Genomic DNA, 20,093 nt, shown 5'->3' on the forward strand with positions numbered 1-20,093 from the left:
TTATACTTTATTGGATTATTTTCAACATGGTCGTACTGTACATTTATTTTATAGAAAATTAGATTTTAATTCCTAAATAAGATGAAATTTAGATAAATGTCTGATATTAAAAATTAATTTTAGTCCCTAGAATCTATTTAATGCCACCATATGTATTCAATGTCTCTTTTTTTTTTTATTTTAAATTTTATAAATTTAAATTTTATGAGAATATTATAAATTTTAATTCTTATTATGGTAAGCATCTTATAGAAGAAAATATTTTCGTAGAAATTTTTCAGTACACTTATGTTTTTGCATATTTCCTTATCTACCACTAATTCATTATAATATATTTTAGGTACAAACATTTCCGTACACTGGGTTAGTATAATATGTTTAGGTACGAACGTTTTCGTACACTAGTTTAATATAATATATTTAGTTACCATCATTTCAGTACACTAGTTTAGTATCATATAGTTAGTTACATAATTTTCAGTACACTTAGGGTGCGTTTGTTGCGCCGGACTGTCTCGGACTGGACTAGCTGCCGGGACTAAGCTGGACTGGCTTAGACTGGACTAAGCTGGACTAACTTAGTGAAGCGTTTGGTGCAGTCTCAGACTAAGAAGCAGGATAAGAAAAACAGTACTGTTCACCAGATTTGTGTTTGCTTAGACTAGGACTACAAATTTTTGTCATTGTGTAATAGAGTAATGCTACAAATCTCATGATATAGGTTAATTGGAGCATATTTTTACCATGTATATTATGAATCTTAAAAAAAATTGACAATTGTTTTGTTTCTATTACCTGCTAATAGAATTGGGTTTAATTTGCAAATGTAGCTTGATTTAAACTCTATCACCCAACAGAAGAAAAATAATAGTGGCCAATACATGCAACTTCAACAAATACAAGTACATAAGATCTCCATAATTTAGAAAATCCTAGTTAACATTAGTTAACATTAGCCAAAATAGATCTCCATAATTTACAAAATGGCTAGTTAACATAAGCCAAAATACTAGTGCAAAGCTAAGTTATAAGTCATAACATAAGATTGTATGATTAATAAAATACATCCATGTTAACGTTAATAAAATACATCCATGTTAACATTAGCCAAAATCCTCATCCGCTTGCGTTGTCGCTTAAAAGCCTTTGGACGAACACTTTCTTGAGTTCCGGTTTGATTGCCCTGAACACTCCCACATTTTTTGGTTTATCCAAAATAAGAGACAATGCATCAATTTGATCCATAGGAGAGAAACCCATTGCTTCAAGTTCATTAGCTATGTCAGTATGATCTGCAGTACCTTGAACTAAAGCTTCAGTTACCATTTGCATCCTCTTCCCACTTTCAACATAAAAATCTTTCAGTCCACTGATAATTGCCTCGGTTCCATCACTTGAACTTCCCACAACTCTTTTCCTCTTTCTTTGGCTATTTTCAGATGGGGTGCTTTGTTGGCTTTGTTGGTTCATTGAAGAAACAAAATTATCACCTCCAATATCACTTTCACCAACATGATCATGACTTTGTTCCTCCACCATTTGAGCAGGGGTTTCGGCTACATTACCCGTAGCCCGATCTTTTCCAAATATATATGCAAATCTATCAAACAGTGGAAAAGGTTTGCTTCTCCATCCATCGGCTTCTTTATTTCTCTAAGATTATATCAACATAGCAAAACTAAAATTTAGCATGCATAACAAATATAGCAGCAAGAATATAACTAATGCATAAATAAAATAGGATATGAACCTGCACATAAGTTTGCCATGCGTCATCACTGTCAACTTCAACGCACTTTTTGACATCATTCCATGCAAATCCACTTGTGTTTATCATGTCAACGACCATACTATATGTTTTTTTCCATTTCTTCAACTTGGACTCAATATGTGGATTTGCCTTTATATTTGAATGAGGACATAAAACATTGACAGCTTTTGCTATTTCAACCAAAGTACCTTGTTTGAAAGCACCGGTGTCACACCGTTGCTTCCGAGCAACAAAATCCTCAAGAACTCCTAGTAATACTTCTTCCTCAAATGCTTCCCATTTACGCCTTCTTCCTTTTGGCTCTTGAGTAGCATTCAAAAAAATTTCGTTATCCATACCTAAACAAAAAATATTTTAATGAAGGAAAATACCATACAAATAATCAATTTGCATAATATCCAATCAACTTGCATAATATCCAATCAACTTGCATAATATCCAATTAATTTGCATACCATCCAATCATTGTGCTAATATCAAACAAATGCATGATAAAAAGGAATACTAAAATAAAATGTTATCATTAACACATATAGCTAGTTCGGTTGCTGGTTCCTAATTGCTCTCCACTCATTATACATTTCCTGAGCCATATCATTCCTCATTGCAGTCCACTGGTCCGATGTTTGAACACTACTAACATATTCACCTTCTTCTGTATTTTGTCCATCTTCTATTATTGGCAAATTCTCCATTGGATCTACAGACATCTCTTGCCTAATAAGATTGTGTAGTAGGCAACAAGCGGTAATTATTCGACCTTGTGTCCTTATCAGATAGAAAGATGGACTCCTTAGTATCGACCACCTTCCTTTTAGCAAGCCAAAACAGCGTTCAATTACATTCCTTGCCTTAGAATGCTTCATGTTAAAATATTCTTCCTTATTAGAAGGTGTTCGTCCCTCCCATTCAGATAAATGATAAGGTATTCCTCTATAGGGTGCAAGGAATCCTTCACCATTTGTATAACCACCATCTACAAGGTAATAACAACCTAATGAAAAAAAAAACAGACCTTATTAGTGTTTTGTAGTTGACAAACAGAACTAAACCTAACTTACAAAGTTGAGACTAAGTAATAGTCTTACCCGCTGGTACCTTAAAACCATTAGGCCTACTAATTGCATCATGTAGCACTCTAGAGTCTGATGCGGAACCCTCCCACCCCGGAAACACATATATGAACTGCATATCTCCTGAACACACACCTAACACATTAGTTGCGACTCGACCCTTTCTTGTTCGGTATCTTGGTTTGTCAATTTCAGGTACATGCACATCAATGTGTGTTCCATCCAATGCTCCCAAGCAATTCTTAAAAATAAAAATAAAAAAGTTTTTGTTAATTTATACAAAGGGAATGAAGAGTTAAAGCTTAGGGAAAATGAAAAAAAATTCTCATCATACCTTAAAACATCGCCACCTAGGATCTGTAGAATCAATAGGCACAGGCTGGGGGACTTTTAGTAGGATACCTTGTAATCGCAAAATTCCTTGCGATACGCTATTAAAATACCTACTTATAGTCTCTCCCGACCTATAAAATCTACCGCCAACACTACGATTCTTAGTATGATGTGCTAATATTTGTAAAGTCATACACACCTGTTCCTCTACAGACACCAAACCATCAGTTTTTACCCTCCCATCTTGACGAAGTAAGTCGCATAATATGCCAAAAGTCCTTCTATCCATTCTCAATTCGTTGACACATTCAGTATCAGTATTCCCTATTATACCATTCAGATAACACAAACTAATCTCTCGTCTAATAAGTGAACGGTTAGTCAATGTGGGTCGTTCAACATGTCTCTGTTTGCCACGTAGCATCATCACCACAAGAATCGTACAAATACAAATTGTCTCCAAATAAGACATCTCTAACAATAAGATCAATAAAAGCTTCATTCGATCCATATCTATCCAAACAAAAAAAAAAAACAATAGTATGAGGATTGCTATCATTCCTAGGCATTGCATGTGAAGAGGGAAATTAAAGGACACCTGTAATGCAGTAGCCTTAGCCTTAGCCTTCTGTTTATGCTCATCTTCTCTGCAACAAACAACCACAAAAAATTACAATTCAGCATCAACCCCACACCATACAAAACATTCACATTGTAATATCATGGTTATAAACCAAGTACATACACACACACTCATGGACAAATGTGCAAAATACACATATATACTCACACTCACACTCACACTAACACACACACACGGACATACACACTCTCACACACTGAAATAGACTCACACACACCCTGCATACATACACACACACACACACACACACACACACACTGCACACACACACACACTGCATACATACACACACACACACTGCATACACACTCACACACACACACTGCACACACACACACTGCATACACACACACACTGCACACACACTCACACTCACACACACTCACACTCACACACACACACTGCACACACACTGACACTCACACACACTCACACTCACACTTACACTCACACTCACACACTGCACACAGTCACACACACACACACATACTGCACACACACACACACACACTGCATACACACACACTGCACACTGCATACATACTGCATACATACACACACACACACTGCACACACACACACACTGCATACATACATACACACACACTGCACACACACACACACACACACTGCATACATACATACACACACACACTGCACACACACACACTGCATACATACTCATACTCATACACACACTGCACACACTGCATACATACATACTCATACTCATACACACACTGCACACACACACACTGCATACATACACTCACACTTACACTCACACTCACACACTGCACACAGTCACACACACACACACGGGGACAGAGTGCAACACACTCTTACCCTCACACACACACTCTGTTTTTATACTCACACACACACACACACACACTGCATACATACTCACACACACACACACACACACACTGCACACACACACTGCATACACACACACACTGCATACATACACACACACTGCACACACACACACACTGCATACACACACACTGCACACACACACACACACTGCATACATACACACACATTGCACACACACACACACACACACTGCATACATACTGCATACATACATACATACACACACACTGCATACATACTGCATACAAACGTACATACACACACACACACTGCATACACACACACACACACACTGCACACACACACTGCACACACACACACACACTGCATACATACTGCACACACACACACACACACACACACATACTGCATATACACACACACACACACACACACACTGCATACATACATACACACACACACTGCACACACACACACTGCATACACATACACTGCATACACACACACACACTGCATACACACACACACACACTACATACATACACACACACACACACTGCATACATACACACACACACATTGCATACACACACACACTACATACATACACACACACACACACACACACTGCATACACACACACACACACATTGCATACACACACACACACACATTGCACACACACACACACACTACATACATACACACACACACACACACTGCATACATACACACACACACACATTGCATACACACACACACACACATTGCACACACACACACTACATACATACACACACACACACACACTGCATACATACACACACACACATTGCATACACACACACACACACATTGCACACACACACACACAACATACATACACACACACACACATTGCATACACACACACACACATTGCATACATACACACACACACACATTGCATACACACACACACATTGCATACACACACACACACTGCATACATACATACACACACACTGCATACATACACACACACACATTACTGCAAATTCAAAAGAACCAGAGTAAGAGTGAGAGACAGAGAGAAAGAGGGTTACTTTGACTGGGATCGAACATGGGAGGAGGAGGGGCGATTTGGTTGGAGTGTTCCTGAGAGGTCGCCTGAGAAGAAGGTGGAGGAGCAGGGCGAGCAGGATCTGCAATTTGACCCTAAAAATCAAAACTCTAATTTGTTTAACTACAGAGGTATATTATTGAAAATTTCTCAAACCCAAAACAATTAAATCAAATAAAGCTTAGTAATATCACGATCTGCAAAACAAATTGAAGAAATAAATCGAAGATTCGAAGTTTACCAGGCAAGAGGAGCAGATAAGGGCGAGCAAGATGTAGATGAAGGCAAGCAAGACGCAGAGATGAGGGTGAAGAGGACGAGGATGAGGGAGCAAGGCAAGCAGGGAGCGATGGCGACAACTCTCTCTCTCGCAGGATGAGCGAGGTTTTCTCTCGCGGAAGGTCTTGCGAGTCCGGCCGAATTTGGGGTTCTCGGCTAAGAACTCCTAGCGAACCCATTAATCCGAGCGAGTCCCATTTAATACTATTAAACCTAATCCTGGTGCAGAACAAACAAGGGACTACAATCTAGTCCAATCCAGTCCCCCCTAATCCGGTCAAACAAACGGGTCATTATATTTTTACATATTTTCTTATATGTCACTAATTCAGTACAATATATTCAGTACCATAATCTTTAAATAGTGGCTATAATCCTAGAGGGTTACTTTTCCAAATTCCCCCTGCCAGCGCATCCTATCCTAGGCATACTCTGATACTTCTGATCTTCTTCTTTAAAACCCCGACCACCCAGCGTCACTCCCATTACCCGCGTAACAGTCAAGAGACAATCACTGGCCCCGGCGCAATGGAGCGTCAACTCCTTTATCCCACTAACCTGCGCGTCTCGACCTCAACCTCCTTAACCGGCGCCACATATTGGACGACGTTCTACTCTGAACACACCCACAAACCAAACCCAACAATCCGCTGCCTCCGTTTATCGAAACGGAGCTCCGACCCGTCTCTGACGAAGGAGCAGAAGAATCTGTCTCAACTCCTCCGAACGGACGCCGCCGTGAGAAACATTGAGAGGAAAGCCAACTCCAAGAAGTACAACAACCTTTGGCCCAAAGCCGTTTTGGAGGCTCTGGACGAGGCTATTGCAGCCAATCTCTGGGAAACTGCTCTCAAGGTCTGTTGGAACTTTCTCTCCTGTTTTTTTCTTTTTTTTTTTTTGGTTTCTGAGAATTTCGGAAGTGGGTTTTTTGTTTCTAAGAATTTCGGAATTGGTTTTTTTTTTTTCCTGAGAATTTTGGATTTTGGGTTGTTTGTTTTGTTCTAAAAATAATGATATTGTAAGTTTGAAACTATTGAACTTTAATTATGAAATGGAAAGCTGACAGCTTTAGTTCAGTGGGGATAGGATTAATTGTTGCCTCAGAAGAAAGTAGTGATCTTTGGTTTTGTGGGAATTTATTGTTTTGTCAATTGAGGCTTCTGGGTCTGTTAGATGTTCTGTTTTCTCAATTCTGTTAGTAAATAAGTGAAACTTGATGAGAAGTAAGCTTATAGCTGCAATTTTGTTCATTTTCATTAGTTATATGAGCAAACGGTTTGATTCTAAACTCCTCTGGACATCTAAAACCAAATACTTCTGCACAAGAATTTTCAGTTCTAGTTATAGCATCTTGGTTTGCAATCTTAAATACACTGGATTACTTTGAGTCTTCGTTTCTCCCTTTTGTTCAACTTTTGAGTTGTTTTTAATCCAAAACCAATGGTTCATTTCTTTAGATTTTTGGTCTACTTCGTAAGCAGCACTGGTATGAGCCGAGATGCCAAACGTACACCAAGCTGCTGATGATGCTTGGCAAGTGCAGGCAACCTGAGCAGGCCAGCTTGCTTTTTGAGCTCATGTTGAGTGATGGGCTCAAACCTACTGTTGATGTCTACACAGCTCTTGTTAGTGTTTATGGCAAAAGTGGCCTCCTTGACAAGGCATTCTCTACCGTCGATGATATGAAGTCAGTTTCTGACTGCAAACCAGACGTATATACATATTCTATTCTTATTAATTCCTGCACCAAGTTCAATCGTCCTGACCTGATTGAACGAGTTCTTGCTGAGATGTCGTACCTGGGGATTGGATGCAACACAGTCATATACAATACCCTAATTGATGGATATGGTAAGGCTGAAATGTTTGAACTGATGGAGGAAACGTTGACAAATATGATTGAAAGTGGCAGCTGCCTTCCTGATGTTTTCACTTTCAATTCTTTTCTCAGTGCTTATGGGAATTGTGGGCAGACAGAGAAGATGGAGAAGTGGTATGATGAATTTCAGCTGATGGGAATAAGGCCAGACCCTAAGACATTCAATATCCTGATTAAATCATACGGGAAGGCAAGAATGTACGAAAAGATGAGATCTGTTATGGAATTTATGGAGAAAAGGTTTTTCACCCCAACTATTGTTACTTATAATATTGTAATTGAGGTATTCGGTAAAGCTGGAAATATTGAGAAGATGGACGAATACTTCCGAAGAATGAAGCATCAAGGAATGAAGCCCAACTCTATCACCTATTGTTCTCTTGGTAGTGCGTATAGCAAAGCTGGGAGTATAAGTAAAGTTGATTCCATTTTGAGGCAAGTAGAGAATTCGGATGTCATGTTAGATACACCTTTTTTTCAACTGTATTATTAGTGCTTATTGTCGGGCTGGTGACCTAAGAAAGGTGAGTGAACTGTTTTTAGCAATGAAAGAGAAAAAATGTGTGCCTGATCATATCACATTTGCTACCATGATCCAAGCCTACAATGAACGAGGCATGAATGAGGCTGCTCAAGACTTGAAAAATAGGATGATTACCACCAAGGAAAATTCAGGTACATTAAAATCACTTCCCCTTCTCTATGACTTTTTTCTGCTTTGCCTTTCTAATTTTGTGCTGAGCTACGTATGAAGTTACTCTGTTTCTAGTCAATCATCACATGAGTTACATGTTAAAATAATAAAGAAATCTATTTAGAGAGGTGAGGGAGTTTGAAGGGTTTTCCGTTGAAATTTGAGTGGTGTTGACTCAACCTTGACTCATTTGTTGGGTTTCTTGGGGATTTTATATACTTAGGTTTAATTAGAACTTAGCAACCTGACTTTAATTGACCTATGTGCTTGACAATGAGCAACTCTCTTTCATCCCATAAAAACCCCCTAACCTTAACTAATGTGGGATACTATTCCAGATCTTCGAATGATGCCCAGAGACATGACCACTGTGCTCGCTAGTTTTCTTCTGAAAGGACTAAATTTATCTCTGCTTTTAGCGTTTTACTATAGCTTAGTTTAATGAAATAATTTCCTATATTAATTACAAAATGCACTATGTAAACCATTGTGTTTTGCAGGCACAAGGTTGATTGGATGCTAGTACGCTCATCTTAATGAAGAGCTATCTTCAAATATAAACAATTTGAACTTGGAGGATGGTCAAAACTCGGACAAAGTAATGATAGCCTGTGTCTACCTACGTAGCAGGTGACGTAACATGTACTCCTGCTCGATCTTAATATCTGTAAATTCACATTCATGTTGCATCTACTTTATTGGTAATCACTGCTGAATATTCGCATTGAAAGAAAATGTTAAATAAATGTTAATGGGTGATATTGTGGTTAAGGGCTTGAGTCAATGTCCTTGGGAAGGAATATCACATGATAATCCTTTCAATCCTATCTTTGTTTAGCGGTAGGGATTGGGGGTAGAGATTAGGTTTTAGAAAGATTTGGAGGTTATGGTGCTTTCTTCTTTACATCATTTACATGAAAATGTGTCTTTACTATTGATTGACTATATCGAATAGAACTTATTGGAAGATTTGAGTCATCCCATGTATTTTTGTGCGAGTCATTCTTCAGCAGATTAATTAATGAATCATCTCCTCCCCTTTTTTATCCTCTTCGGATGATTTGGAAAGCAAAAGAACCATATGAGGCACAGATTTTTGGATAGATTTTGGCTCATGGTAGAGTTAATACTTGTAACATTGCTGAAGAAGGAAAGATTAATGAAAGTCTATCTCTATATTGGTGCATTGTGTGCAGAATGGGAGGTGAGAGTATAGACTTTGGTTTCTTCGTTCGCCTACCACTCTCAACGCTTTGGTACAAACTGTTTTTGGAAGCTCTAATGTGATGTGGGAAAAGAGGACAAGGAACGTGGAAGAGTTGTGTAATGACTATTGTATGAGTAATACGAATGTTACAAAACAAAAGGGTTATGAAAACTGTATAGGGGTGGGGAAGTGGAGGGATTATGCGATAGAGTTTGCTTTGGGGCATCGTTGTGGGCTTAATTATCATCAGAAATGTACAATATTTTCTTATACACGCTGATTAGTTGTTTTGCATTTTTAGTTGACATTCTTTTGGACAGTGTTTTGAAATTCATAGTTGTTAGGTGGTTGTATTTGTATGTGAGCCAAACTCAAGGGGACTTGCTTTGCCAATGAAAATTATTCATATCAGGCAAATTGAAAAGTATGTGATCGCTATGAGAATGAAGTATTTTAATTTGAGAAGTAAATGTGTCTTCGGGAAACCATTACATGGCGGTATTCTAAACTAGTCTAAACTACAAGAGGTTTGTGGATAGCAAATGGAAATGTGGCATGTCGTTCCGAGGGGCTGAGCTAAAAAAGATAGCTCAAAGCTACACAGCAGAACTCACTTGCCAATGGCATACAAAAAGCTGTTACGAGAGAAGCCCACGGAAGGGTTAAAGCGTTCAAGATGCATGACCTTGTACTCGAACTTGCCCTTTCAATTTCGAAAGCTGAGAAATTGTGTTAAAAACACAATGGGCAAGAAGCAGTTAAACAATATGCTTCTACCATGGCTGCTCTTTTTTCATCAAATCATTATATGTTTGTTCCTCATGTTTCAAAAGATCATCGATCATCGAATCGTGTTACTAATGGATCTTAAATGTTAATAAAGCTTTCCCAATTGTGAATTGCCAAATGAAATAGTCAAAGTGAATAAATTAGAAAGAGACAGAGCTTGCAAGTTAACTCTAAACCATTCCTCTCGACTGACTGAGCTTGCAAGTTAACTCTGAAATAGTCAAATTGTAAAAAACTTGTTAAAAACTTGGATGAACACTCATTATATGTTTGTTCCTCGTGTTTCAATATGTTCTAATATTTTATAATCCATACGTTATTCTATTTGGCAATTTATGTATCCTATACAATGATGTTGATGTATTTTGTTATGTATAAATGGATATTTACATACATATATATACACACAAGGATATATTATATAATAAATAAATTAAAATTAAAAAAGAAAGGCCAAGGCCACCACCTAGGCACTACTTAGACGCCTAGGCGTTGGCCCCTACCAGCCGCCGAAACCTTGGTAACACGCATCCAAGATGGGGCTTTCTCTGGTGAACAATGAAACAAAAAACACAGTTGGATCAATCGGTCAAACGGGATCTAAAAGTTTTTGTTTCATTAACGTGCAAGTTAGCTGTGTTTTAAATAACTTTTGCATCCAAGGCCAGCACAAGCAAAGGGCTTCCCACTTAGAAATAAGAACAATCAAGTATTAATATTCTAAGACCAGCACAAGCAAACCAAACCCAAATACAGTATCCATCCGCCAGCCATCAGTCACTACGGACGGGGCAGGTGAGCTTACTCAAAGACATATATACAGACTACAGACTGCTGAAACTCGAAGAAAATCCCAAGACTAGACAATCCAACAGCATCCTCGCCATCAGCAAGATTACGGGCTGCGAGGAACTCGGTTGAGAAGGGGGTGGCCTTCTGCAATGAATTTGCTTAAATCCGGGCAGTCCTCATCCTCGTGGTCACGAAATTTGCCACAAAGAAGACAGCACATCATATCAGCATACCTCAGCCCACGGCCATCCAATATTCTGTAGCCCTTGCCAACCTCAGTTACATTGTCTGGTATACGTTTCAGGTAGGGGCATAAATCACTCCAGTGGCCAAACACATTGCAAACTTCGCAAGGGTGTTTGAATTGGAATCTGAAAGGTTTCTCAGCTGTGAACGCCCTGCTCATTTTCTTCTCTTCTGGTTTTGATTTTGGAGTAGTAGTATTCTCCTCGTCAAGTTGGACTTTAGCCAAATTCTCTTCAACAGCCTTTTGATTTTTGAGTTGAGAGGAGGGGCCATCTGTGTGTTTGAGGAAATGTGGAGATACATTAATTAATAATACAAATTGCACAGTGCATATATAAGCTAAGTAAGCAAGCCATCTGAATTCCGGTCGGGCCCTTAATTACTTTGTATTCTCGATCTCATTGAATCATCAAATAATTACTACTACTGATTCATGATCAATTAAGTTCTACTCTGTTTGGGTTCATTTGTTAGGAGGATATCTCATTGAATAATCAAATACCTACCACTAGTGCTTCAAGCTCAATTACGTTCTACTCTATCTCTGGGTTAATTTGTTAGGAAGATAACAAAGCCAGCCATATGCATGCCACTGCCACCTCTGTGTGTGTGTGTGTGTGTGTAAATTGACACCTACCATTGTGGTTAAGTGTGCAAGCACAAGTCCTCAATGTTGTGGGTTCGTGTGTGTGCGCATGTGTGTAAATAACTACCGGCCTTCTTCCTACCATTGTGGTTAAGTGTGGAAGCACAAGTCCTCAATGTTGTGGGTTCGTGCATGTGTGTGTGTGTAAATAGCTCCCGGCCTTCTTCCTACCATTGTGGTTTAAGGGTGCAAGCACAAATCCTCAATGTCGTGGGTTCGAAGGCTGGTATCCTCAATGGAATTATATGTATAAATAGCTAACTGAGAATAATCGATAGTCCCCTACGAATGAAATTTGTTGAGAATTAATTCTACACAAGTAGAGTAACTGCGATGGGGCCAAATCAAACAGATTTGGGACGATACTTGATAGAAAGTTATGCTCAGTTCGCATTATGTAATGAGGCATGGAAAGGAAACAAAATACACATTTTCAGTATAGCCAGGGAATTTTTATGAAGACGAAAAATTGGGCATCATCAAATACCCTAATTAAGTTCAAGCACGGTAACCCTAAAAACATATATACATCGAGTTAATTAAGCTGCAAATTCGAAATTAGAGATAATCTCTTTCTCCTCACAAACCCTAAGACCATAACAAACATGCAAATCTTCTTCCTCCTCACAAACCCTAAAACCATAGCACACCAAGAGAAGAGGGAGGAGTCCGGATCTCACCTCCGAGCTTCGTCCGTTGGCCTTGAATCTTCTCCTGCCCAGATCCGGATCCTGGTCCGGCTAGGGACTTGGACTTGGCCTTAGCCCTGGCCTTAGCGTTGGCTATCGCCCTTGATCGGGGGTTCATGGTTTTGTTTTGTAAGCGACGAGAGAATTTGGGGCTTCTGCATGGGAAGGCGCTAGAAAGGTGGTTTATATCCTAAATCAAAGTAAGGTGATTACGTCATCAAGCCTATTTCTTTTAGGATTTAGATGGTGCACGCTAGATCTCGGGGTTAAGTTTTTTTTTTTTTCCCTTAAAGGAGGACATTCTAATTAATTACAAAATTTAGTCCCTGAAAGGACTAAATTTCAAGGTTCTAAAAGTCGTTAGGCGCTAGTCAGGCGCCAGGCTGGGGCCTAGTGCCTAGGCGGGCGCCTAGGCGAACTAGGCGAATTTAAGTAAATCTATTATATTTCGTGTAAATAAGTGTCGGCTTATACTTGAAATATATGTAATTTCATTATAAACTACAAAATATAATGCATATATATATATATATATATATATCATGAAGTATCGAAACATAATGAAAACATGTGAAATAAGGATATAATGTATATTCATTTAAGTATGCAACAAGTCTCTTTAAATTTATTGGAAAAAAAAACAAAATGCAAAATGAAAGTTATCTATTTTCTGTTTAAGTGAGTTGCAACCTAGGCGGGTCTAGGCGGGTGCCTAGGTGTCATTTCTTAATTTTCAAACGCCTAGGCATTAATCGGGCCGGCAGGCTGGGGCCTAGCACCTAGGAGGGGCCTAGGCGGCGCTAGGCGGGGATTTTTAGAACAGTGCTAAATTTATCTCTGCTTTTAGCGTTTTACTATAGCTTAGTTTAATGAAATAATTCTTATATTAATTACAAAATGCACTTCATAAACCATTGTGTTTTGCAGGCACAAGGTTGATTGGATGCTAGTACGCTCATCTTAATGAAGAGCTATCTTCAAATATAAACAATTTGAACTTGGAGGATGGTCAAAACTCGGACAAAGTAATAATAGCCTGTGTCCACCTACGTAGCAGGTGACATAACATATACTCCTGCTCGCTCTTAATATCTGTAAATTCACATTCATGTTGCATCTACTTTATTGGTAATCACTGCTGAATATTCGCATTGAAAGAAAATGTTAAATAAATGTTAATGGGTGATATTGTGGTTAAGAACTTGGGTCAATGTCCTTGGGAAGAGATATCACATGATAATCCTTTCAATCCTATCTTTGTTTAGCGGTACGGATTGGGGGTAGAGATTAGGTTTTAGAAAGATTTGGAGGTTATGGTGCTTTCTTCTTTACATCATTTACATGAAAATGTGTCTTTACTATTGATTGACGATATCGGATAGAAATTATTGGAAGATTTAGTCATCCCATGTATTTTTGTGCAAGTCATTCTTCAGCAGATTACTTAATGAATCATCTCCTCCCCTTTTTTATCCTCTTCAGATGATTTGGAAAGCAAAAGAACCATATAAGGCACAAATTTTTGTATAGATTTTGGCTCATGGTAGAGTTAATACTTGTTTCGTTGCCGAAGGAGGAAAGATTAATGAAAGTCTATCTCTATATTGGTGCGTTGTGTGCAGAATGGGAGGTGAAAGCATAGACTTCGGTTTCATCATTCGCCTACCACTCTCAACGCTTTGGTACAAACTGTTTATGGAAGCTCTAATGTGATGTGGGAAAAGAGAAACAAGGAACGTGGAAGAGTTGTGTTATGACTATTGTATGAGTAATACGGATGTTACAAAACAAAAGGATTATGAAAACTGTATAGGGGTGGGGAAGTGGAGGGATTATGCAATAGAGTTCGCTTTGGGGCATCGTTGTGGGCTTACTTATCATCGGAAATGTACAATATTTTCTTAGTACACGCTGATTGGTTGTTTTGCATTCTAGTTGAGATTACTTATCAAGAAATACTAAGATTTAACATCTCAAAATACATTGAATATCACATAAACAAATGCAACCAACATTCACATTAACATTGTCCAAACTTAACCAAAACCGCATTCAAGAAAACTGTCAATCAGTATACAAGCATAAAAATCAGCAAAAATAAAACAAATTAGAACAAACAGCAGCCAAAAAGATTAAATATAAGAACATAGAATACACCCCAAATTAATTTTACCTGGTAAGATTGATCCAAATATAGCGTAATCTCAACAGGATATAATCCTAAACAAAATGATATCCAAAATACTTGTTAATTCCTGTCTGCCTTAAAGAGATACAACATACAAAACAACAATAACAGATACCGAAGCATTTGCAGCTCCCACTCCTACTAAACTGTCTGAGAAGTCAATTGCCGACCGGATATAATCAAAACAAAATGATATCCAAAATACTTGTCAACATCACAAAAACCAATAACAACTACTGAAGCAACGTTTCAGCTCCCACTTCTATCAAACTGTCTAAAAAGTCGTTAGTCGGCAATCCAAGAAAAACATACTCCATATCATTGACTCCAGGATAATTTATCCCAAGATCTTCTCTCAATCCTCATCATATCCAGTTTACCAAACCTTAAAGTCGCGGCATTCAGACAAAACAGATGAACCTTTGGCACTTCTTGATCAGCAGTTAACGGATCAAATAGAGTAAGAACATTCTTCATACAATTACCATCAATCAACTTCAAGAAATGGAGAACATAGTCACCTCCCAATACTACCACAACAAAGCCATTACCATCAACATCAGATTTACCAATCGCAGAAAACAAGACTAAAAGCACAATCAAAACAAAATAAAATTCCTACTACATGATATAAATTTGAAGCGCAATTCGTTATTAATCTGAAAGAAGAAACAAATGCATACATATTTTCCACCACAACATCCCAAAATTGTATCCCTCGAGGACTTGCCGATAAATAAGAAATATGGAGTTATCCAGCGCATGCCCCAATAAATTGAAAAACTTCTTCAAACTTGGCAGAAAATCATGAATATCTAGATCACTTTCACCCACGACAGGAATCCTTGAAACTAAAATACATAAACAAAATATATCAAAACAAAACAAATTAAAATTTTCAACAAAAACAAAATAAATGGTAGTCACATACCCAAAGACGGAGCCCCACAAGAGACAATTCTGAAAGAGGAAACTAACATTGCAAGCAGCATTACATCATCAGCTTCTTCAAATTTAACACTTTTGTTAATCTTTAACAGCTCTATGATACATTCATTAGTTTTTCCTATACGTTCATAATTCCCTTTGAATTAGTACTTCAATAACTTGGATGCATATTTAGCTCAACTTCCCATACAGTAGACACCATGGTTCAATTCTCTAGACCAACAATTAATATCTATCACTAAACATCTGCAACCGTCAGCCTTACAATTTTTAATGTGTACAATGTCACAAAATCTACTTATAACATAAGCTTTTGGAACCTACAAATAACCAACACACAAAACAAAAATTAATAAAAAAAAATCAATAGAAACAAAATATAGAGACAAAAATAATACTAGCTAACAAAAAATAAAAAACAAGATACCTCTTGCTCAATAGAGCATATGTAACATTGCAAGTTGAAATTCTTGGTAATTTCATATTTAAGATGATCTACGACCACTTCAACAAGATCAGCAAGGGTACAATTGCCTGCTTCAAATTTAATTATTCCTTATAGGCAACACCACTCTGGTTATAATGGCACTAGGAGCTGTAAATGGGAGGATTTTCACGTATTTCCCGAAGCTTTTTTTTCAGGATACGAAACTAAAAAAAAAGATCAAATAAGTGAAATAAACGGAAATTGTTGCAAAATAAACAAATAAACAAAAAAAAAAAGTAATAGAAAATTACTCTTTGTAGAGTCCAGATTAGTAATCCTTACATCCGAAGACATTAAAACACCTTTAGGCAAAACAATTGCACACAAGATTGTGCCAGTGCCAGCAGAATCAACAATCGTCTCAGACACTTTACTAGAAGCTGAAAAAGTAACTGAATTAAAAAATCATGAGCATAAAATAGGAAGTAAAAAAATTCACCAAATTCATTTTCATCAATTTAAAAAAGGTTATCTGGAAATTCATTATCATAATTTTTCACATAAAACAGACTCCTCAATAACCAAGTGAATTTCTATTTTGAAAGAATTTGAAGGAAAGAAATTTACATACTTATAGCAAGTTGATTTAATCAAATAAAAACATTTTTATAACAATAATTAATAATTCAACGAGCCATCACAAATTTTCATCATCGAAAAAGTCTAAGCGAGCAATGAAAACTACAACAATGAAACTATGAATCAAAATTAGAATGAACATAAATAAGTATGACAAAAATAATAATTAATACAAATTCAAGAAGTATTATAACAATGTAAAATGACAACTGAAAAGGACTAAGACAATGCATAGACAATGTGTAAATCAAATAAAATAAAAAAGCTAGCATAAAGTTCAAGATTGCTAGATTGGTGGACAGAAACCATTTTTCCCTGTTCCAAATCGCAAGATTTTTCTTCGGCAAAAGCCAACTTCACTTTAGACGAAGTGACAATCTGGAACAAGGAATAAATCTCAAAGCTAAGTAAAATAAATTCAGAATGAATATGGAAGAACATTAGAAGTAAATAATTCAATCTAACATGTAGTTCTTCAAAACCAGCATTTTCCATCAGTAATCCATTGTCTACGGCTTCAGAATCAGCATTCTCCATCAAGAATCCATCGTCCATCAAGAATTCATCATCTATTGCTTCAGAACTGGCATTCTCCATCAAGAATCCAACATATACTGCTTCAGAATCAGCATTTTTCATCAAGAATCCAACGTTTACTGCTTCAAAACAGGCATTCTCCATCAAGAATCCAACCTCTACTGTTTTAGAAGTAGCATTCTAGCGTATACCCTAATAAACTGAAACACTTCTTCAAACCAGGCAGAAAATCATGAATATCTAAATCGCTTTCACTCATGCAAGGAATCCTTGAAATTAAAATGCATAAACAAAATATATGAGAACAATAAACATAAAATATATAAACAAAATAAATTAAAAAATTCAATAAAAACAAAATTATAACAAAATATGTGGTAGTTAGATACCCAAATATGGAGCCTCACAAGAGACAATTCTGAAAGAAGAAACTAACATTGCAAGCAACACTACATCATCAGCTTCTTCAAATTTAACACTTTTGTTAATCTTTAATAGCTCTATATTACATTCATTAGTTTTGCCCATACGTTGAGAATTCCCATTGAATGAATACTTCAATGACTTGAATGCATATTTAGCTACACTTCCCATATAGTAGACGCCATAGTTCAATTCTCTAGACCAGCCATTAATATCTATCATTGAACATCTGCAGCCGTCAGCCTTACAATTTTTAAAGTGTACAATGTCACAAAATCTACTTATAACATAAGTTTTTGGAACCTACAAATAACCAGCATACAAAACAAAATTAATAAAAAAAATCAATAGACACAAAAAAAAAACACTAGCCAATAAAAAATAAAAAATAAGTTACTTTCCGCTCAATAGAGCATATGTAACACTGCAAGTTGAAATTCTCGGTCTTTCATATTTAAGATGACTTACAGCCACTTCAACAACATCATCGAAGGTACGATTCCCTGCTTCAAATTTAAATATTCCATAAAGGCAACACCACCCCGGTTATAATGGCACTAGGAGCTGTAAATGGGAGGATTTTCACGTATTTCCCAAAGCTTTTTTTAGGATACGAAACTAAAAAAAAAAAGAAACAAATAAGTGAAATAAACTGAAATTGTTGCAAAATGAACAAATAAAAAAAAAAGAATAATAGAAAATTACTATTTGTAGAGTCCAGATTAGTAAACCTTGCATCAAAAGACATTAACACACCTTTAGGCAAAACAATTGCACACAAGACTGTGCCAATGCCAACAGAATCAACAATCGTCTAAAACACTTTACTAGAAGCTGAAAAAGTAACTTAATTAAAAAATCATGAGCATAAAATAGGAAGTAAAAAAATTCACCAAATTCATTTTCATCGATTTAAAAAAGGTTATCTGGAAATTCATTATCATAAATTTTCACATAAAACAGACTCCTCAATAACAAAGTGAATTTCTATTTTGAAAGAATTTGAAGGAAAGGAATTTACATATATAGTAAGTTGATTCAATCAAATAAAAACATTTTTATAACAATAATTAATAATTCTACCAGCCATCACCAATTTTCATCATCGAAAAAGTCTAAGCAAGACATGGAAACGATGACAGTGAAACTATGAATCTAAATTAGAATGAACATAAATAAGTATAACAAAAATGATAACTAATACAGATTCAAGAAGTATTATAACAATGTAAAATGACAACTGAAAAGTACCAAGCCAATGCACAAACAATGTGCAAATCAAATAAAATTAAAAAGCTAGCATAAAGTTCAAGACTACCAGACTGCTGGATAGAAACCATTTTTCCGTGTTCCAAGTCACAAGATTTTTCTTCAGCAAAAGCCAACTTCACTATAGACGAAGCAAGGAATAAATCTTAAAGCTAAGAAAAATTAAATTCAAAATGAATATGGAAGAACATTATAAGTAAATAATTCAATTTAACATGCATTTTTTCAAAACCAGCATTTTCCATCAATAATCCATTGTCTACTACTTAAGGACCAACATTCTCCATCAAGAATTCATCGTCCATCAAGAATCCATCGTCTATTGCTTCAGAACCGACATTCTCCATCAAGAATCCAACGTCTACTATTTTAGAATTAACATTCTTCATCTAGAATCCAGCGTATACCCCAATAAACTGAAACACTTCTTCAAACCAGGCAGAAAATTATGAATATCTAAATTGCTTTCACTCATGCAAGGAATCCTTGAAACTAAAATGCATAAACAAAATATATGAAAACAATAAACATAAAATATAAGAACAAAATAAATTAAAAAATTCAATAAAAACAAAATTATAACAAAATATGTGGTAGTCACATACCCAAATATGGAGGCGCACAAGAAACAATTCTGAAAAAGAAAACTAACATTGCAAGCAGCACTACATCATCA

General features: G+C 36.7%; 2 protein-coding genes and 1 pseudogene across 2 annotated transcripts; 1 reads left to right on the forward strand and 2 right to left on the reverse strand.

The window, feature by feature from the left end:
* Window positions 1-921: 921 nt before the first annotated feature.
* On the reverse strand, window positions 922-6,179 carry LOC139193965 (uncharacterized). Its single transcript, XM_070817910.1, has 5 exons — window positions 6,007-6,179; window positions 5,749-5,860; window positions 3,776-3,824; window positions 1,751-2,109; window positions 922-1,653 (listed from the first exon to the last, which is right to left on the reverse strand). The coding sequence occupies exons 4-5, from the start codon at window positions 2,105-2,107 to the stop codon at window positions 1,117-1,119; spliced, it is 894 nt and encodes a 297-aa protein (XP_070674011.1). The 5' UTR covers window positions 2,108-2,109; window positions 3,776-3,824; window positions 5,749-5,860; window positions 6,007-6,179; the 3' UTR covers window positions 922-1,116.
* Window positions 6,180-6,450: 271 nt separating this feature from the next.
* Window positions 6,451-10,294, forward strand: LOC103427011 (pentatricopeptide repeat-containing protein At3g53170-like; annotated as a pseudogene).
* A 1,008-nt stretch (window positions 10,295-11,302) lies between these two features.
* LOC103442989 (uncharacterized) lies at window positions 11,303-13,156 on the reverse strand. The gene is made up of 2 exons (XM_008381770.4): window positions 12,978-13,156; window positions 11,303-11,924 (listed from the first exon to the last, which is right to left on the reverse strand). Exons 1-2 carry the CDS (start codon window positions 13,102-13,104, stop codon window positions 11,509-11,511), a joined length of 543 nt encoding a protein of 180 aa, XP_008379992.3. The 5' UTR covers window positions 13,105-13,156; the 3' UTR covers window positions 11,303-11,508.
* Between the last annotated feature and the right edge of the window lie 6,937 nt (window positions 13,157-20,093).

The sequence above is a fragment of the Malus domestica genome, chromosome 02 (assembly GCF_042453785.1).
Source record: "Malus domestica chromosome 02, GDT2T_hap1".
Taxonomy (NCBI): domain Eukaryota; kingdom Viridiplantae; phylum Streptophyta; class Magnoliopsida; order Rosales; family Rosaceae; genus Malus; species Malus domestica.